The sequence below is a fragment of the Erinaceus europaeus genome, chromosome 20 (assembly GCF_950295315.1).
Source record: "Erinaceus europaeus chromosome 20, mEriEur2.1, whole genome shotgun sequence".
NCBI classification, from domain to species: Eukaryota; Metazoa; Chordata; class Mammalia; order Eulipotyphla; family Erinaceidae; genus Erinaceus; species Erinaceus europaeus.
In genome coordinates this window covers 2219306-2240559 of record NC_080181.1, presented here as the reverse complement: position 1 = coordinate 2240559, position 21254 = coordinate 2219306, and the positions used below count along the sequence as shown (strand labels likewise).

At 55.2% G+C, this 21254-nt stretch overlaps 1 protein-coding gene across 2 annotated transcripts in view; it reads left to right on the top strand.

The window, feature by feature from the left end:
• MAML2 (mastermind like transcriptional coactivator 2) overlaps window positions 1–19893 on the top strand; it is a 114825-nt gene extending 94932 nt beyond the window's left edge. For both annotated transcript variants that reach the window (XM_060179692.1, XM_060179690.1), the window contains exons 3-4: window positions 14876–14987; window positions 16783–19893. In XM_060179692.1, the coding sequence (XP_060035675.1) occupies window positions 14876–14987; window positions 16783–17645 (975 nt within the window). In that variant the 3' untranslated portion in view covers window positions 17646–19893. The remainder of the gene's footprint in view (window positions 1–14875; window positions 14988–16782) is intronic.
• The last annotated feature ends 1361 nt before the right edge of the window (window positions 19894–21254 follow it).

Here is a 21254-nt window from a genome sequence, read left to right as displayed (position 1 = left end):
CACTACCGCCTGGCCCCCTTAATATCTTCTTCTTTTTAACATTTGTTAATTGTGACTTATTTAGGATAGAGACAGAAAGAAATTGAGAGGGAAAGGGGATGTAGAAAGGAAGAGAGAGAGAGAGAGAGGGAGAGAGAGACCTGCAGCCCTGCTTCACTGCTCCTGAAGCTTTGCCCTGCAGGTGGGGACCAAGGGCTTGAACCCGGGTCCCTTGTACATAGTGACATGAGTCTGCAATTGAGTGCACCACTGCCTGGCCCTGGGGGAAAAGGTGTTGTTTTTGCCTCCTGGTGTTTGGTGTTCACGGTGTGGTCGTCCCAGTTTAGGCAGTCCCGGGGACCCGCTGAGTAGCTGTGGCCACGCTAAACTCAGGCTCACAGCCACAGATTGTCTGTCCCACGAGTCAGCTTCCTCAGCTTTCTCTCAGCTGGGACGGCTGCTCCGTGTGTGCTGAGTGTGACTGGCTTTCCGGGACTCTGAGCTCTGCCCCCACTGCACCTCACCTGTCTCTCGAGCTGCCCTGCCCCCGCAGCTGAACCCCAGTCCTGCGGCTGCATGGGGAGAGAGGGGAGGTGAGAACTCCATCTGCCATGTCGGCTGGGGGGGCAGCCGCAAGCAGGAAGGAGCAAAGGGGTCCCAGGATGGCCGGTGGTGCAGTGCGGACGCCATCAGCCAGGGATGTGGAGTGATTGGGGCGTGGGTCTTGGAGAAGGTCGATGATGCTACTGTTTTCTTTCCTTTTTTATTTTTGATATTTTTTATTAGTGATTTCATAATGATGAACAAGACTATAAGATCACAGGGATGCAATTCCACACAGTTCCTACCACCAGAGTTTCGTGTCCCATCCCCTCCATTGGAAGCTTTCCTGTTCTTTATCCCTCTGGGAATATGGACCGAAGATCTTTATGGGGAGCAGAAGGTGGGAGGTCTGGCTTCTGTCATTGCTTCTCCGCTGGACATGGGTGTTGGCAGGTGGATCCACACCCCCAGCCTGTGTCTGTCTGTCCCTAGTGGCACAGGGCTCTGGGGAGGGGAGGCTCCAGGACACATGGGTGAGGGCGTCTGCCCAGGGAAGTCAGGTTGGTGTCATGGTAGCATCTGAAACTTGGAGGCTGAAAGGCGGTAAAATATAAAGCAGAATAAATTGTATAATAATCAGGAACCTAAAGGTAAGAATAGAGCAGATGAAACTAGGGTGTTTGTGTGGGAAGAAGCCAGGAAGTCTATTTTAGGTATCTTCAAGGGGCCCATGACTTTAGTAATTTTTGCCTGAGTCTGACAGCTAACATGCAGGTGGGCTGAAAGTATTGTCTGGGAAGATGGTGTCAGAGTTGAGAATATGACTAGAAAGCTGGATCAGGGCACAGAGTAGCTCCCAAATATGGGACAAGTATATAAATACCATTAACTGTAAACCCCATCGACCTGACCCAGGGCCCATGTCTGCTCCTATTTAGCATGGGAGCCTGTGTGCCCTCTGAGTCCCTGCAGGTCTCAGCTTGCGTTCCATGGTCACAGCTGGAACATTCCAGGCTGCTTCTCAGAGCAGCTTCCCTGTGGGAGCAGCAAGGGAGGCTCTGTGCTGAGGGCCCAGCCTGCTGGCAGAGTCAGATCAGCTTGTCACCGTGGAGCCCAAACAAACACAGTTTCAAAGGATCATTCTGCAAAACAGTGTTTCACCAGCCCCTCCTGCTGCGTTTGAACCTAAGGGCTTGGTGGCTATGGGGCTAGCGGCTGGGGGTGCCGTCACCCCAAGTGCCTTCAGAAAATCGGGGAGGGCCTAGGCTCGGAAGGAAAGAGCTCAGCTCACATGCACCCAGCTGGGACCCGTCGTGAGTTTCCACAGAGCTCAGAACACTGTAGATGAATTAGCCCTCAAAGTCCTTTCTAACCAACTTTCTCAATTGCCCAGTCCCTTGGGGAACAGAAAACAGTGACTTCACAAAAGGATGCTAAGGGGTTGGGCGGTAACACAAGAGGTTAAGCGCCTGTGGCGCAAAGCGCAAGGAACCTCTCAAGGATCCTGGTTCCAGCCCCCGGCTCCCCAGCTCCCCACCTGCAGGGGAGTCGCTTCACAGGCGGTGAAGCAGGTCTGCAGGTGTCTGTCTTTCTCTCCCCCTCTCTGTCTTCCCCTCCTCTCTCCATTTCTCTCTGATCTGTCCAACAACAACATCAACAATGGAAATAACGTTCTCCAGGAGCAGTGGACCTGCAGAGCTGGCACTGAACCCCAGTGATAACCCTGGAGGCAAAAAAATTAAAAAGAATAAAAAGAGATGGTAGTGACCCAGGAGCTAGCTCATGTCGCTGTGCATGTGTCTTATCACGGACAGAGCCTCAGGCTAGAACACCAGCACCACATAGGAGGACCACTGCTCCAGGAGAAGCTCCATGCTTGGTAAAGCAGTGTTGTCTCTGTCACTATCACTGTCTGTGTCTAGAATTTTCTAATAATAAAGAAAAAAGAATTGGCCCCAGAGTGGCAAAACCAAGCATATGCAATACTCCTGCAGCAACAAAAACAATGTCCTAGACTCTCAGTGGGCTCAGCACAAGGAAACTGAAGGCCCAACTCAGCAAGGATTAACCCACAAGATGAACGTGAACTAAGCGTCTCTCAGGAAATCACCTGCTTGGCCAAACTAATGTAGCTGTGTCTCTGGAGAGCCCCAGAGTGGGGCCGGCTCAGTTGACTGAGTTTCAGTTGATCAAGTCAATGATTTGGTGATTTGCAGGGAAAGGAAGCAGCCGTTGGGGTGTATTTTCTGGTCGATCGGGGCTTGACCCGAGGTTGGCTAAGTTATAGAAGAGCTGGAGAACTCTCTTTTGTATTTTATCTATCTATTATTGGATAGAGACAGAGAAAAATTGAGAAGGGAAGGGGGATAGAGAGGGAAAGCCAGAGAGACACCTGCAGCCCTGCTTCACCACTTGTGAAACTTTTCTCCTGCAGGTGGGGACCAGGGGCTTGAACCCGGGTCCTTGCGCACTGTCATGTGTGCGCTTAGTCAGGTGCGCCACCACCACTGCCTAGCCCCATAAGACCTTTCTTTCTTTCTATCTCTCTTTCTTTCCTTCCTTCCTTTCTTTCTCCCTCCTCCCTTTCTCTTTCTTTCTTTCTTTCTTTCTTTCTTCCCTTCATTTTATTTTCCCTTCAGCAGAGACCTACTCAGTTCTGGCTGGTGGTGGTGCTGGGGATTGAACCTGGAACATCAGAGCCTCAAGCCAAAAAGCCTTTTGCAGAATCGTCATGCAGTCTCCCCAGACTCCAGTTTCTGTTTTTTTTTTTTTTTTTAAAGATTTTATTTATTAATAAGAAAGATAGGAGGGGAGAGAGAAAGAGCCATGTGCTGCCAGGGACTTGAAAGTCCAATGCCTCATCCACTGTGCCACTTCCTGGATCACTCTAGTTTATTTCTTATGAGAGAGTGAGAGAGAGAGAGAGAGAGAGAGAGAGACAGGAAGAGAGAGAGAGAGAGAGAGAGAAGGAACCTCTCAGTTCTGACTGATGGTGGTGCTGGGGCTTGAACCTGGGACCTCAGAGCCTCAGGCAAGAAAGGCTTTTGCAGAATCATCATGCAAAAGTCTCCCCAGACTTCAGCTTCTTTCTTTCTTTATTTTATTTATTTTATTTTTAAGAGAGATGCAGAGGGAGAGAGAGAGAGAGAGAGAGAGAAATACCAGAGCTCTGCTCAGTTCTGGCTTATGGTAGTGCAGGGGATTGAACCTGGGACTTTGCAGCCTCAGGCATGAGAGTCTCTTTGCATAACCATTATGCTATCTCCCCCACCCTCCAACTTATTTCTTATAAGAGAGAAACAGACAGACAGAGACAGAGACAGAGACCAGAGCCCTGCTCAGCTGTGGCCATTGGTGGTGCTAGGGATTGAACTTGGGACCTCAGAGGCTCAGGCACCAGCGTCCTTTTGCAGAACCATTATGCCATCTCCCCAGCCCTCAGACTCTTTTTAAGACGTATTTATTTATTTATTTTATGTATTTATTCCCTTTTGTTGCCCTTGCTGTTTTATTGTTGTAGTCATCACTGATGTCGTTGTTGTTGGATAGGACAGAGAGAAATGGAGAGAGGAGGGGAGGATAGAGAGGGGGAGAGAAAGACAGACACCTGCAGACCTGCTTCACCGCCTGTGAAGCGACTCCCCTGCAGGTGGGGAGCCGGGGGCTCGAACCAGGATCCTTACGCCGGTCCTTGCGCTTTGCACCACCTGCGCTTAATCCGCTGCACTACAGCCCGACTCCAAGACATATTTATTTATCATCCAAGCATCCCTCTGGCACATGCCGTGAATTCTTAGCAAGATGGTTAGATAACAGTTTCCTAAGTAGGAAAGGAGGCCAGCTGGCAGGAGTCTGATCACAGTTTTGATGTAAATATTCAGAAATGTACAAGATTGTGCAAAAAAGGACGGTTGCTTGGACCCAGCCGGCAGCCGAGGCCGCTGCTGTTGTCTTGGAAGCGGCGTGGTATGGATCACAGGAAGCTCAGTGTCAGCACGTCAGTCCCCATCCCTCCGCCCCCCACATGCCCCCATTCTGTCTGGCTCAGCACAAGCCATGAGTGTTTCCCCGTCGGGAACATCACCGGACAGTCACGTTCAAATTAAGGCTATGCTTACGCTCAGCCGACACAGAATCCGAGCCCGCCAGCCTGTCCTAACTGCTGAGACAAAGGTGAAAGTGGCCGTGACTGTGTGTGCTGCATTCAGTCCAGGGCTCTCAGCACCTGGAGCTTTACAAGGAAGACATTATCCGGCTCTTGGCTAGGGCGGCCTGTGGCTGCGCTCGAGTTTTAATTACATGCTACTTTCTCCTTTTATCTCTGGGGCTCAGCGCCTGCACTACAAATCCACTGTTCCTGGAGGCTATTTCTATTTTTTTGTTGCCGCCGCTATTGTTATTGCTGTCGGTGTTGGATAGTACAGAGAGAAATGGAGAGAGGAGGGGAAGACAGAGAGGGGGAGAGAAAGACAGACACCTGCAGACCTGCTTCACCGCCTGTGAAGTGACTCCCCTGCAGGTGGGGAGCCGGGGGCTTGAACCGGGGTCCTTATGCCGGTCCCTTGCATGTTGCGCAAGCACCATGTGCGCTTAACCCGCTGCGCTATCACCCAACTCCCGCATGATACTTTCTTAATAACTCCTAAATAGTTGCACCCATGTCATGAATGAAGCTTGTTTGGATTTCAAGGAACTGCTAATTCATTTTTTTTTAAGTTTTAATCTTTATTTATTGGATAGAGACAACGAGAAATTGAGAGGGAAGGGGGAGACAGAGAGACACCTGCAGACCTGCTTTAGCACTCGTGAAGCTTCCCCCTTGCAGGTGGGGACTGGGGACTTGAACCCGGATCCTTGTGCACTGTAATGTGTGTGCTCAACCAGGTGTGCCCACCCGGCCGCCTAATTCACTGTTGAACGACAAATACATATTGAGCATCTATTTCCTGTCAGGTTTATAAGTGTTAGTGGAATGGACAAATAAAAGCAGGAATGTGGAGTAAAAGAGATTACTAACACTTTCTGTTCTTAAAGCATAGCAACAGGAAGCACAGCCGAGTGATTCTGCTGTGCCGGGAGAAGCCCATGAGCAGGGCAGCCTGCTGCCTCTCACGGGTGTCATCACGGGGCTGCAGCCCAGCCACCACAGGGGAGCCCCATGGAGGGTGCTGGGGGACTCTGCGGAGGGTGGGGTAGCTCCTTTCTCTCTCCTCTCTGTCTCTCTCCTCTGTGTCTCATCTCTGTTTCTCTTTCCACTCTGTCTCTCCCTCATCTGTCTCTCTCCTCTCTGTCTCTCTCCTCTCTTCTTTCTGCCTCTCTCCTCCCTCTCTGTCCTCATTCCCCCTCCTCACTTCTCTCTCCTCTCTCCCCCTCCTCTATTCTCTTTCTCCTTTCCCCTCTCTCCTTCTCTCCCTCTCCTCTCTCTCTACCTTGTCTCTCCTCTACCTTTTCTCTCCTCTCTCCTCTCTCTCCTCTCTCCTTCTCTCTCTCCCCTCCCTCCTCCTCTCTTTCTCCTCTTCCCCCGCTCTCTCCCCTTTCTCCTCTGTCTCCTCTCTTCTTTCTAAAATAAAAATAATAATAAGCAGCCCAGGTGGCCCCTCAGAGATGGTATAGTGCTGGGGCAAGACCCTGGTTTCCCTCCCCAGGGCCCCGTGAGAACTCGTGCATGAGAGAGAGCAGGAGCCGCCTGGACAGAGCACTCAGGGGCCCACACTGTCCCTGTCACTTGCGTGGAGCAGGTGCAAGGCAGACTCACTTCCTTCGTCTCAGCTCCTTACTCAGAGGAAACTGAGACCGAGGCCCAGCGTGTGAGCTTCCAGCCGCAGGCCTCATTCTGACAGATGAGAGTTCACCTCAGAAACGACCGACCTCTAGAATGGACAAGAGCCTCGTCTCCCCGCTGTAATCACGGACAGGGCGCAGGAGAAGTGCCGCACGTGCGCTGACACACCCCAGATCTGGTCGCTTAGGATGCAGGCGCTTCTCCCTGGGTTCTCGGTCGAGTCTCCGTGGCTCTAACCGTGAGCTGTGGAGAGCGTCAGGGGGCAGAGAAAGCTGGACCACAGAGACCCCCTCCTCCTTCTCTGCGGTCCAGTCTCTGCAGGTTGTCAACTTTACTTTTTTGTTTGTTTATCTGTTTCTTAGACATTTTTTAATCTGATGATTCTCTTTCTTTAATTTTTTTCCTTATCTTTATTTATTTATTAGATAGAGGCAGTCAGAAATTGAGAGGGGAGGGAGAGGGAGAGGAAGAGAAACAGAGACACCTGCAGCCCTGCTTCACCACTCGCAAAGCTTTCCCCCTGCAGGTGGGGACCAGGAGCTCGAACCCGGGTCCTCGTGCCCTGTAACAGGTGCGCCACCACCCGGCCCCTTGAGGTTGTTGGTTTTTCTAAGGCATTGTTTCGGTTCTCTGCGGACCAAGATGTGTCTGGACAGTTTGCATAAATGAGACGTGGTGAATAACTTGATTTTCTGGGAATCGATCCAAGGGGAAAACTTGAGCCTTTTGAAGCTCAGCCCCTGGTGGTTTCTCAGGAGGACTCGGCTCCGTGTTGGCCCGGAGTGTCCCCAACTGCTCCGTGCTCTGTCTTGCTGCTCAGGGAGACGGCAGTGCTCCACCAGCATGGAGCTGATGGCTCCTTTGTCGGCCTCCTCTGTGGTCACTGTTAGGACACAGTCCATGTGGGTGGACCCAGCAAGGTGGACGGCCACTGTCGTGTCTGTGTCTGCCGCTGGCCAGCCTGCAGGTGGAAAGAAACTTCGCAGAAGCTCCATTGCTGACTCTCTTTTTTTAAATGAATAAATCAATTTATTTTGTTTTATTTATTTATTATTGGGTAGAGACTGAGTGAAATTGAGATGGGAAGGGCAGATGGACAGAGAGGGAGAGAGTCAGAGAGACACCTGCAGCCCTGCTCCACCACTCGCAAAGCTTTCCCCCTGCAGGTGGGGTCTGGGGGCTTGAACCCGGGTCCTTGCGCACTGTGACGTGTGTGCACTCAACCAGGTGCGCCACCACCCGGCCCTCACTCTCAACTCAGTCATTTTACTGGCTTCAGAAGACAATCTTAGGTGTTGCTGTTGCAGGCTTACTTCTGTTGCCTGCCTGACTCCACCATTTACAACAACCCATTACTTATTTGTTTATTCCCTTTTTGTTGCCCTTGTTTTATTGTTGTAGTTATTATTGTTGTTGTGATTGATGTCGTCATTGTTGGATAGGACAGAGAGAAATGGAGAGAGGAGGGGAAGACAGAGAGGGGGAGAGAAAGACAGACACCTGCAGACCTGCTTCACCGCCTGTGAAGAGACTCCCCTGCAGGTGGGGAGCCGGGGGCTCGAACCAGGATCCTCACGCAGGGGTCCTTGCACTTTGCGCCACATGTACTTAACCCGCTGCGCTACTGCCCAGCTCCTAAGGTTTTCTTCATTTTTAATTAGAGCGGGGGCTGGGCCCAGAATGATGGTCCCCATGTCCCTGTGGCCTGAATAGTGGGGGCTTCTGTGGGGGCATTTGGGGCTCACTGCTGGTTGAGAGCAGCATTTTCTGGGTGCAGGTGAGGTCCCTCCCAGCAGGTGCGGTGGGGAGGGGCAGCTACTGGCTGTGACAGAAAGGGCAGAGCAGAGAGGAGGGCGGCCAGGACCCGCTGCATTTCCTGCTACCCCTGCCAGCACCTGTCCCCCGCCAGCTCCCACCGGCCCCCACCTCACCCTGGCCCGTCCTCCTGAGCCAGTCTGTCCTTCCTGTGCCTCGTAATGTCACCCCAGGGCCAGTGTGTCTTCCTCCTCCAGCTGGGCTGTGGTGGGCACTGCGTGGTCCTTGGCCTTGGTCCCTGTCCCTCTAGTGTCTTTGGGGGGCTGGGGGTGGCCTGCGAGCTGCTGTTTGCTCTGGGCTGACAGGGGGCGGCTGCAAACAGACCTCAGAGATCCAGCCCTTCCTCCTGAGAGACGTGGACCCTTTGCCTCTTGGCTTCACGAAGGTGGGTCTTGAGGGCTGAGGCAGTGGTGCCCCCGGGAGCAGTGCGAGTGTGGCTGGCTGTTTCTCTGCCCAGGAAGGCTGAGCGGCTGACTGGCTGACCCTCGAGAGGCGCGGCGTCAGAGCACAGGACGTGCAGGCTTGAGGCCTAATGTGCTCTCGGGAAAATGATGGATCTCTAAAAGTAAAGAGTGGGAGTAGATAGCATAATGGTTATGCAAAGAGACTCTCAGGCCTGAGGCTCTCAAGTCCCAGGTTCAATCCCCCAAACCACCATAAACCAGAGCCAAGCAGTGCTCTGGTAGGAATAATAATAATAATAATTAAGAGTCTAAAAGGAGCTTCCCCAGAGACACACCCTACTAGGGAAAGAGAGAGGCAGACTGGGGGTATGGACCGACCAGTCAACGCCCATGTTCAGTGGGGAAGCAATTACAGAAGCCAGACCTTCTACCTTCTGCAACCCTCAACGACCCTGGGTCCATGCTCCCAGAGGGATAGAGAATGGGAAAGCTACCATGGGAGGGGGTGGGTTATGGGGATTGGGTATTGGGAATTGTGTGGAGTTGTACCCCTCCTACCTTATGCTTTTGTTCACTAATCCTTTCTTAAATAAAAATTTTAAAAATAAAAAAAAAAGAGTCTAAAAGGAAAGGGGCAGGGAGACAGCATAATGGCTATGCAAACAGACTCTCAGGCCTGAGGCTCTGAAGTCCCAGGTTCAATTCCCCCCCCCCCACACACACACACACACACACACACGCCACCATAAGCCAGAGCTGAGCAGTGCTCTGGTGTTTCTGTGTGTGTGTGTCTCTCTGCATCTCTCTCAAATTTAAAGTAAATAAAATGGAAAAAAAATCTAAAAGGAAAGAGAGAAAGGAGTGGGGCAGCCAGTAGCAGTGCTGACTGCAGCTTTTGCTTCCCGCTGGCATCCTGGTGGCTGTCTCCCTGGGGTCCTTGTCTCCACGTCCAGGACCAGGGGAGTGAGTGTGGCCACCCAGGCCCTCTGTCCTCACCCCCAGGGCTTCCCAGAGTGCCTGGAGCCTGCAGCAGAGACACAGCTCCAGGGGAATGGCCAGGAGCAGGGAGAAGGGGAGGAGAGAGAGAGAGGAGGGAGGGGGAGAAAGGCTGCATAGCTCGGCCAGGCTCTATCTGAGATCTGTTTTGCAAGTTTCAGATGCCCAACTCTGGAAGCCCAGTGGTTTACCCAAGGCTGCACTCCACTCCAGAGGAACGGCCGTGCCTCGTGCCATGCCCTGGGGAGCCACTCCCGCCCCCTCCCACAGAGGTCTGGGGAGCCCTAGCAGGACCAAGACCCATTCCCAGAAGGCCCATTCTTTTTCTTTTTCTTTTTTTTTTCCCCCTCCAGGGTTATTGCTGGGCTCGGTGCCTGCACCATGAATCCACCGCTCCTGGAGGCCATTTTTCCCCCCTTTTTGTTGCCCTTGTTGTTGTAGCCTCGTTATGGTTATTATTATTGCCATTGTTGACGTTGTTCGTTGTTGGACAGAGAGAAATGGAGAGAGGAGGGGAAGACAGAGAGGAGGAGAGAAAGATAGACACCTGCAGACCTGCTTCACCACCTGTGAAGCGACTTCCCTGCAGGTGGGGAGCCGGGGGCTCGAACCGGGATCTTTATGCCGGTTCCTGCGCTTTGCGCCACTGTGCGCTTAACCCGCTGCGCCACCGCCCGTCCCCCTCTTTTTCTTTTCTAACATTAAGAGAGCAGAACCTGCCAGGTATCTTCGCCTCCACTGTGAGGCGCCTCCTGGTGGCTGCTCAGGACCGTTGCACGGTGAGCTTCTCTGTTCCCTGCCTTTCAGAGCCTGTTTGCCTCTGCGCTTGGCCTGTGTCAGCCCTCATGGACGTCCCAGGACCCTGACACCCCGCCCAAGTGACAGGGTGAACTGCACGCTCTTAGCCGTCCCTGCAGAAGCTCTCTCACGCTCACCAGGACTCGCAGAGACGTCTGAGTGAGGGGAGGCCCCGGAGCCAGGCCTGCGCTCTGGTGTCTGCTTCCAGGTTGCCACGTGTCTGTCTTCTCAGAGCCCTGAGCGCTGGTGACCCCACTGTGAGGGCGGCGGCAATGATGCCTGTGTTTAGCACTGGAATCTGGACCTTTCCTTTCTTCCTCTCTCTCTCTCTTTCTTTTTTTTTAATATTTATTTATTTATTTATTCCCTTTTGTTGCCTTTGTTGTTTTATTGTTGTTATTGATGTCGTCGTTGTTAGATAGGACAGAGAGAAATGGAGAGAGGAGGGGAAGACAGAGAGGGAGAGAAAGACAGACACCTGCAGACCTGCTTCACCGCCTGTGAAGCGACTCCCCTGCAGGTGGGGAGCCGGGGGCTCGATCCGGGATCCTTACGCCTGCCCTTAACCCGCTGCGCTACCGCCCGACTCTCTGTCTGGAGCTTTCTGTGGTGTGGAGCCGAGTGGCTGAGGGCAGGGTTTGCGAGCAGGAAGCCCCTCATTCAAGCTCTAGCACCACACATGCTGAAGTGACATTCTAGATCTCTCCCTGTCCCCCCTCCTTTTTTGAAAATATCATTTTATTCATTTATTTATTTATTGTCTCCCGTCGTTGGGGCTCAGTGCCCACAATAGGAATCCACTTCTCCTGGTGGCTTTCCCCTCCCCCCTTTTCATTCGCTAGGACAGAGAGAAATCAAGAGGTTGCAACAGATAGATGGAGAGAAAGATAGACTCCTGCAGACCTGCCTCACCGCTCGTGAAGAGTTCCTTGCTGCAGGTGGGGGGCAGGGCCTCGAACCCGGGTCCTTGCATGTCGTACTATGTGCACTTAAATGGGCGTGCTAACACCTGGTCTCCCCCAGCACTTCTCGTAAGTAAACAAGCAAACCTTAAACAGAAATAAGGCTCATGAGACTTCACCTGAGGTGAGCTCCAGTGTGTCTTGTTACTCACGCTCCTGTGGGCAGCACAGGGGAGACTCTGGACGCCAGAGCAGAGCCAAGGTGTCGCTCCTGGCTCCTGGCTCCTGGCCCCTGGCCCCTGGCCCCTGGCCCCTGGCTCCTGGCTCCTGGCCCCGTCTCCTTAAATACAAAACGGGTGGCTCAGGCCTGGCAGTTTTCAGTGACACCACCTGGAACAGCACATTCAAAAAAAGTGGGGAGGAGGGCAGGTGGTGGCACCCCTGGTTGAGTGCACACGTTACAGGGCACAAGGACCCGGGTTCAAGCCCCCGGTCCCCACCTGCAGGGGGAAAGCTTTGCGAGGGGTGAAGCAGGGCTGCAGGTGTCTCTCTGTCTCTCTCTGCTTCTCCCTTCCCTCTCCATTTCTGGCTGTCTTTATCCAATAACTAAATAAAGATAATTAAAAACTTTAAACGAGAGAGAAAAAAATTAAAACAGCACAGCAGACAGACAGCCTCTGGGCAGAGCACCTGTGAGTGACTCTCTGTAGGAGACTGGGGCAGAGAAGGGCAGAGGCAGAGGGGGACAGACGAGGAGGGCTCCCCCACGCCCGAGGGCCTCTGTTGGCTGGGGACAGCTCTCTGTGGGCAGCGCCTGTAGCTCTCGGTCAGGAGTGGCGGCCAAGGGGCCCCAGCCCCATGGGGGAGCTTCCCGGCAGGAGCCCTGGGCCGGGGACCCCTGGGTCCCTGGCTGTGGTCTCGCGGGGAGCAGGGCCTGGGCTCTAGCTGGATGGGCACCATGCAGGAGCCGGCGAGTGTGTCCCCCGCCCCCCCCCCCCCTGCTGGCCACACTGACAAGGCACTTGTGAGACTGCAGGCGTTTCCTGCTCTGTTCCTTGGCCTCTGAGTGCACCCTCACCATGGGGGTCAGCCACTGCCCCGTCCCCCGTCCCTCGTCCCTCGTCCCCCATTCCCTGTCGCCAGGCCCTCCTTCCCACGCCAGCGGTCAAGGACAGAGGAGGAGCCCATGGCAGGTGCTTCTGCAGGGGGCCACTGCTCAGCTTGCCATGTCCTCTGGCCCTGCTGTCAGTGTGGCCGCAGGAGCTGTGCCCGGACACCCCGAGGGAGACTTGGGGAGCAGGGCCGAGCCGTTCTGTCCTTATGGCCCCTTAGACCATCCCAAGTCTCCTGTGTCTGGCCTCTCTTCTTTATTTATTTATTGCATAGGAGGCAGAGAGAAAGTGAGAAGGGAGGGGGAGAGATGCCTGCAGCCCTGCTTCACCAGTCGTGAAGCTTCACCCCTGCAGGTGGGGACCAGGGGCTTGAACCCGGGTCCTTGTGCCCTGTAACGTGTGCACTCAACCAGGGGTGCCACCACCTGGCCCCAAGCTGGCCTCCCTTTTATTTATTTTTGTCATTGCTGTTGGCACTCCACGCCTTTGTGCCCTCATGACTCCATTACCCCCAGTGAACTTTCTTCCTTTTTCCTTTTGGAAGGAGAGAGAAAGAGAGACGAGAGAAGGAGAGAGGAGGGAAACAACTCCTGGCGTGCATGTGGCTCCATGTTACGCCCGGGGGCTTGAACCCAGGACCACACGCACTGCCAGGTGACCCATGTCCCAGCCCCCTTCCTGTCACTGTGCTGCCCGCGGCCCTTCCTCTGCAGTGGGTGGGTGCTCGACCGTGGGCTCAGGGTGTGAGCAGGCCTCAGGGGCCGCCTCCCTGCCAACACTTTCTTGGTTGCAGATGAAGCCGGTGAAGCAGTGCCCAGGCCCTCGTGTTCCCGCGTGGACGGACGGGGCGGCTTTGGGAGGCAGGATGAGGCGTTTCTGAGTTTGTCTGAGCAGAGGCACCCGCTGTGCCCCCACAGAACGCCTCTCCCGTGAGACTGACTCTGTGGTCTTGGGCCGACCTGAGTGTGTCACTCGGTCTCTGTCCCCGTGTAACCACGCTGTGGCCTCCAGCAGGTCAGGGAGATGTCTGTCCATCTGCTTGTCTGGAAGGTGGGCCCTGTCCAGAGGGAGCACTCCACCATGTGCAAGGACCTGGGTTCGAGCCCCTGGTCGCCACATGGTGACCCCATGCCAAGGGGAGGCTGTTTGAGTGGTGGAATGATGCTATTGTCTCTCTCCTTCTGTATCTCTCTCCCTCTCTGTCTCTCACTATCTCTCTGGGAAAGGGGGGGCCCTGCTGGGAAGGGCAGGGCTGTTCAGGAGTCATGCGCCACTGCCAGTTTTAAACAGAAGGGGGTGCCGGCAACATACCTCACTTCAACAATATGCTGCCTTGTCCTGGGCAGGATGTGGGTTTGAGCCCAGCCCCCACAGCACTGAAGGAAGCTTTGGTACTGTAGTCTCTTGCTTTCTGTCTTTCTGCTCTGTCTCTGTCTCTGTCTCTCTATCTGAAAAAGTCAGCCTGGAGTAGTGAAGACCCAGTAACAACCCAAAAAAAAAAAAGTGCAGACTTGGCAGAATGTCTGAGTCAGTTGTGTTTTGTCTGGCGGCTCTACCCCCAGGAGGCCAGAGCTTCGAAAGGTACCAAGCAACTCAAAAGTGCAACAGAACGGAACAAGAACCACCCTCTGGAAAATCCCAGAATTTATCACCAAAGCCTGATGTAGTGGGCTGCTTATGTGGTGGGCCAGGTGTGAAACAACAAGCTATGATCTTATAATCTTGTTAGTCATGATTAAATCACACTTAAATCATTTTAAACTTGTAGCAAAAAAAAATAAAAAAAAAGAGCAGATAAGACCAAATACACATGGTCAGAGTTAAGAGGCTGAAGTTACCTTAAGAAAGGAAGCTGGGGGTCCGGGCGGTGGCGCACCGGTTAAATGCACAGGATCCGGGTTCGAGCCCCCAGCTTCCCCCCCACCAGCAGAGGAGTCACTTCAAAGGTGGTGAAGCAGGTCTGCAGGTGTCTATCTTTCTCTCCCCCTCTCTGTCTTCCCCTCCTCTCTCCATGTCTCTCTGTCCTATCCAACAACGAACAACATCAACAGTGGCAATAATAATAACCACAACGAAGCTACAACAACAAGGGCAACAAAATGGGAAAAGTGGCCTCCAGGAGCAGTGGATTCATAGTGCAGGCACTGAGCCCCAGTGATAACACTGTAGGAGGAAAAAAAAAAAAGAATTGACAATAACAAAAAATAAAATAAAATAAACAAATGCACGGTTGGCGGGTGGCCTAGGAGATAGCACCGTGAATAGAGCGTTGGACCCTCAAGCATGAAGTCCTGAGTTCAGTCCCTGGTGTTGCCTGTGCCAGAGGGAAGCTCTGGCCCTTTCTCTCTCCCTCACTGAGAACTAAATGGAAGGGATGTTTCAAAGGCTGCAGGGCTGGGTAGGAAAGGGCTGCACGGAAAGGGGCCTCCTGCAGAAGTCCTGAGCTCCCGCGCCCCCTGCACAAGGGCCTGGCGGTCCTGGGCCTTGGTCAGCACTGGGCCTGTGTCCCCCGTGGCTGAAGCGGTTTCCCTTTGTGCTTTCCAGGAGAAAACGGCAGCGCAAGACCAGCTGAGCAGGCACTTGAGCAGACCGCCCCCGGACTACAAAGACCAGAGGAGGAGCGTGGGTAGCCTGCCGCCCGCTACCCAGTTCCCAGGTACGTGCCCGGCCTCCTCTCCTGCCTTGGGGGCAGCCGACCTGGGCCCCTCTCGCCCGTCCTTACCGGGGGGCAGTAGCTCCGCCAACACAAACGGCCTCAGAGCTAGTGGATTCTCCCTGAACTCTCTCCAGCACCTGCTGTGTGCCTACAGCGTGGAGTGGAGCGTGGAGTACAGAGCAGATAGGTGTGCACGCCAGGCGGTGGCGCAGCGAGTTAAGCACACGTAGTGCGAGGCACAAGGACCAGCGCACGGATCCCGGTTCAGGGGGGTCGCTTTGCAAGCGGTGAAGCAGGTCTGCAGGTGTCTGTCTTTCTCTCTGCCTCTGTCTTCCCCTCCTCTCTCCATTTCTCTCTGTCCTATCCAATAAAATGGGGGCGGGGGGAGAAAACAGTCTCCAGGAGCAGTGGATTCACAGTGCTGGCACTGAGCCCCAGCAATAACCCTGGAGGCAAAAGAAGAGAAAAGGAAAGGAAAGGAAGGGAAGGGAAGGGAAGGGAAGGGAAGGGAAGGGAAGGGAAGGGAAGGGAAGGGAAGGGAAGGGAAGGGAAGGGAAGGGAAGGGAAGGGAAAGGAAAGGAAAGGAAAGGAAAGGAAAGGAAAGGAAAGGAAAGGAAAGGAAAGGAAAGGAAAGGAAAGGAAAGGGAAAGGAAAGGAAAAACAGAAACAGAAACAGAAACAGACAAACGTTACCGTGAGACCCGACCCTGCTGCCCAGGCCCTCGTGTTCCCTCGTGGACGGACGGGGCGGCTTTGGGAGGCAGGATGAGGTGTTTCTGAATTTGTCTGAGCAGAGGCACCCACTGTGCCCCCACAGAACGCTTCTCCCGTGAGACTGACTCTGTGGTCTTGGGCCAACCTGAGTGTGTCACTCGGTCTCTGTCCCCGTGTAACCACGCTGTGGTCTCCAGCAGGTCACGGAGCCGTCTGTCCATCAGCCATCAGCCGCTGGCCTCCAGCCCTGAGTCCCAGCAGCCTCTGCCCATGGGGTTGCACTACTGTGCCTTGCCTGCACCTGCCAAGGTCTCCCCCACCCCACAAGCTTCCCTGTAGGCAAGAAAACTGCACCCCACCAAGAGCACCGAGGGCCCAGAATTAGAACCCAGGACCCCTTGAGTCCCCTGCTGGCTACTTTAGACCACGGGGAAGCCAGGGTCCCGCCCTCCTTGACAGAGGGGACTTCCTGGGGCACAGAGTGGGCTTGGGGGGTTCAGAGAGGCCTGTGGCACCGCATGCCGAAGCCGGGGGAATGTGGTTCCCCAGGAATGTGGGTGGTTAAAGGCGGTGCCAGCGGCCGCTGAGTGAGCGGGTGCAGGCTGCTCGTGTCCCTTGCTCTGCCTTCTTTCTCTCCTTTCTAACGGCACCGGGGATGACCCCCAGAGCTTGAGTGTGTCCACAGCAAAGTGGCCCCCTGCTCCTGACCAGCTCTCTCTGCTTTTTGAGAGTGAGAGAGAAAGAGAGGAGAGATGCCCGGCACACTCCACCAGCCATGGAGCTCCCATGTGGTGCTGGGACTTGAACCCGGGTCCTCACAGATGGTGAGATAACCAGCCTACCGGGCATTGTGTGTTTCTTCCAGCTACGGGGCTGGCTCTCCTGTCGCCCCCTCTTGTAGGATGGAAGGAGAGATAGGGGCAGCCAGAAGAACAGAGTGCAGGTCAGCCATGGACATAGTGTTGGGGGATCCCCGTGCCCAGCAGTGTCCCCAAGGGCCCCTCTCTGTGCCACACAGGGCCACACAGGGCCAGCTGGTCACCACAGCCGCCCCACTGACAGGCGTGTCTCCTCTCCCCAGGTGACCCCGCAGTGGCAAGTGTGAGCTCCAGCCCCGCGTCCTCGTGCACCAGCTTCAGCCCCACAGCCAGCCTGCTGGGCACGGTGCACGGGGCCCGGCCACCCTTGCCCTCGGGGACGCAAAGCCTGGGGCTCTACGGGGCTCTGCCCTGCAGCCAGCCCAGCCCCTATGGACCGCCACAGAGGAGCCCTGGCCGGGCGCTGGCCAGCCCCAACCACTCTGCCGTGCTGCCCCTGGGGACCAGCGGGAGCAGCAGCACGGTAGCCGGTGCCCAGCAGTCCAGGCCGAGCCAGAGGACGCCCAGTGCCGTGGCCACATCCAGCCCCCCTGCACCTGGCTGGGCCACACAGGAAGCAGCAGACACGCAGCAGGACGCCCTCAAGCCCCCGGGAGTCCATCCCCCCGCGGGTCCCCCCTCAGCCTACACACCCGCCCAGGCCTTGCAGCAGGTGCTGGGGGGCCAGCCGTTCCCCCCCGGCCAGATGAGATCCCCGAGCCAAGCCAGCCAGACGCTGAACGGACCTGCACTGGGGCCACTCGGGGGCCTGAGCCTCAGGCCCGGCCAGCTGGGTACGCAGGTGGCATCTACTGCCAGCCAGTCCAGGACAGGCCCCGGCCAACCGCCGGCCCTGGCCCCAGGCGCCTTCCCCTCCCCGGGGCCCACCGCCAGGGCTCTCCCAGGAGGCGAGCAAGCCGGCAGCCGCGAGGTGGCTTTCGACTTCCTGGGCCCCGTGCAGGACAGCCTGGGTCCCGGCCTGAGCGGCGACGCAGACTTCATCGAGTGCCTGCTGAAGACGGAGCCGGGGAGTGAGGACTGGATGGCGGGCATCAACCTGGATGAGATCCTGGGCAACAGCTCCTGAGGGCATCAGGCCGCCCCCAGGGCTCCCTCCCGGGGAGGCAGAGCAAACGAGCGCCGGTGGGCCTGAGGCCCATGCCCATTTGGCATCTCAGCCCAGACAGTATGGGCTGGGGGGCGTGGGGGGTGGCCTTGCCTGCCCCAGACTCCTTCAGGGCCGTCGTGTCCAGTCTGTGCACGCAGGACCGTGATGGGATGCTGGTGTGGAGCGCGGCACAGGCATCCCAGGTTCCTCTCCCCCTGTCCCCTGTGTAGACGCTGGGCGTCCCGGGTTCCTCTCCCCCTGTCGCCTGTGTAGACGCTGGGCGTCCCGGGTTCCTCTCCCCCTGTCGCCTGTGTAGACGCTGGGCGTCCCGGGTTCCTCTCCCCCTGTCGCCTGTGTAGACGCTGGGCGTCCCGGGTTCCTCTCCCCCTGTCGCCTGTGTAGACGCTGGGCGTCCCGGGTTCCTCTCCCCCTGTCGCCTGTGTAGACGCTGGGCGTCCCGGGTTCCTCTCCCCCTGTCGCCTGTGTAGACGCTGGGCGTCCCGGGTTCCTCTCTCCCTGTCGCCTGTGTAGACGCTGGGCGTCCCGGGTACCTCTCCCCTGTCGCCTGTGTAGACGCTGAGCTGTACAGGCACCTCACGCCCAGCAGCCAGCAGCAGGCACTTCCCTCTGCCCTCCCGCTGGCCTGTCCCTGTGCGTCCAGGGAGAGGGAAGTCCTCTGGTCTGAGTGTTGGGGAGCCGGTGGGCTGTGGAGCGTCTCCCCCGCAGCTGCCGGTTCAGCTGCCCATGCCTCCCGCGCAGGCAGCGTCTCACCTGAGGGAGGGGTGTGGTGCTTGCGCCACAGCTGAGTCCTCTTTGAAGTCCTAACCTGGCTGTGTCGGATTCCTTCTCTGCACCGGTTCTTGCGGTCAAAGTGGAAGCACCGACGGCCTCCCACGGCCACCGCTGTAGGAGGCACACCGAGCACCGGTGCCCTGGGCTGTGTGAGACCCAGCCTGCAGCTCTCTGCCTGATGTCACGACCAGAGGCCACTGTGCAAAGAGACTCAGCTCAGAGACTCAGCAGAGATGGGGAAGCGCTAAAAAGCAGTCCGGCACCAGCCGGGAGGCCGTAAGTGGGCACAAATCCATCCCACAGGGTCTCAAGGAGCATCACCAAGAGAGGGACACCCGGCCGCCTCTGGCGCGGGGCTGGGCAGGTAGCCTGTGCTCTCTCTGCCCCTGAGTTTGCCGTGAGGAGCCCTGGCCGTCCGCTGACTGGGACCTTTCAGCCAGGCTTTGCTACTCAAGACTGAGCAGAGCCTCCCAGAGCCCGGCTTTTGGGGCTCAGAGCCCGCGTGCCGGCCGACTGCAGCAGCGGGGAGCTTGCTGGCCTGGGGTCACTGTCGTCCGCCCCGTGACAGACAAGCACAGACTCTCCAATGCCGTTGCCGCTGGAGCTGTCATACAGTCTCGCCTTTCGTGCCTGACCCAGAAGAAATGCTGTCGAGAGTCCTGCTCTTTAAAATGTCTAGAAGTTCTCTCTCTTTCTCTCCCCCTCTTTTACACAAATCTCGGGGCCTAGAATCTCTTCTGTGCCCAGGTTGTAAATATAAAGAAATCACTGGGTTTGTAAAGAATATTTTGGTAGAGATACTTAAAACATATTCTCTGGCTTATATTTATACACATGTGAAATAAATATACTATCAGAAGGTTATATTTTATACAAGAAGTAAACCATCACCTTTTGTAAGCAGACACAGAGTTTTGTATGATAAGGCATCTGTATTTCAGCTCCTGGAGGCAGACAACCAGGAGGGTTGGAGGGAGGACTGTGTACAGGAAGCTCAGCAAGCAAGGAAGCATTTCGGGTTTCAGTCCGTCCATCCCCCCTCCTTCTTCTAGCTCTCCAAATATTTTAGAATTGTCTTCTCAAGTTCTTTTGGATGATTCTGCCATGTGCTGGCACAGTATTCTGGTTGGCTGTCTTTCTGTTGTATTTAAGCAGCGTCCCTCTCCCAGGGCAGGCAGCATGGAGAGTGATGTTCAGAACATCCTGCCATTCTCTCTCCTTGCCCTGCCCCAAGTTCCCGCATAGACCTGCCAGCACTCAGCCCCCCCACCCTGAGTCCACAGTTTTTATCCTGATGTCAGTAGTATTGTCCTATAGAAGCTACCGGATCGCCAGCTAAAGCCATCAGAATGTTAGGAGTTTCTGCTCTCTGAATGTGAATTTCATCATGTCTATTTATTTGGCTTTTCATTAAAATGCAGGAGTCTTTGGAAGACATGGAGGTGTCTGTCATTCCTCTTGGTTGGCTTCCAATGAGCAAAGATGACAGGATTTTCCAGAAAGCTGAGGTGATGGATGATGACTTGATAGAGGAGTTTAGTCCAAACTTGAGGATTTATGGTAGGTCCCACTTACAAAAACACTGGGCTATTGGTGGGGGCAGATAGCATAATGGTTATGCAAAGAGACCCTGATGCCTGAGGCTCCAGAGTCCCAGGTTCAATTCCCTGCACCACCACAAAGAACTGAGCAGTGCTCTGGTAAAAGGAAGGAAGGAAGGAAGGAAGGAAGGAAGGAAGGAAGGAAGGAAGGAAGGAAGGAAAAGAAATGCTGGGCTGTGTAGCGCAGCGGGTTAAGCGCAGGTGGCGCAAAGCACAAGGACCGGTGTAAGGATCCCGGTTCGAACCCCGGCTCCCCACCTGCCGGGGAGTCACTTCACAGGCGGTGAAGCAGGTCTGCAGGTGTCTGTCTTTCTCTCCTCCTCTCTGTCTTCCCCTCCTCTCTCCATTTCTCTCTGTCCTATCCAACAACGACAACAACAATAATAACTACAACAATAAAACAACAAGGGCAACAAAAGGGAATAAATAAATAAAATAAATTTAAAAAAAATGCTGGGCTGCTTAGTTGGTGGCATGGCTTGTCAGGCTGACAAATTATACAGGAGGCAGGAATAATCTTTATCTCCTCTCCATTCAAAGGCGAGAAAGCAGTTTAAGAAATCATGGATTTTTAGTGGACAAAGTGTTAGACATATGGGCACGGTGTCCCAGAGTAATGCTCTAGTGTTCTTTCTCTCTCTCTCTCTCTCTCTCTCTCTCTCTTTCTCTCTCTCTCTGATCTCTTCTCTCTCATTGGTTCCTGGATCTGTGCTTGACGGAAGCTCACATTGCTGTAAGCAGAGGCACTGTCATCGCTCCCCTGCCATCACTGCCCAGAACTCTAAGGACACTCGCTTGGGGAACAAACATTCTGCATTGTGTGTCATTTCCACATGTTGGAATAATTTTTTGAGGGGGGGATGTTCAGCGGTGGTTCTCTTGCATGAAACCCCATGTTGTCAGCAGAACCCCCTTCCCCTGGCACTGGCTCCGCTGGCCGGGTGCTTACCTGTGCCCTCCCTGCTTTCCGGCTCACCCAGCAGCTGTCTGTTTTCAGACCCTGTTACGGTGCCAACTGCGTCTAGGGAGTTTTCCTGGCCTGCTGTGAGGCCTGTGGTCAGAGCAGGCCGAGGGCACCCAGGACCAGTGGACTTCCGGGAGGTGAGAGAGACTGGCCTTTGTCGGCGGCAAAGGGATTCACTCGAACCCCAGGCTGGAGTGTGCTGCCAACATATGGCACTGCCCGTTGTGCCCC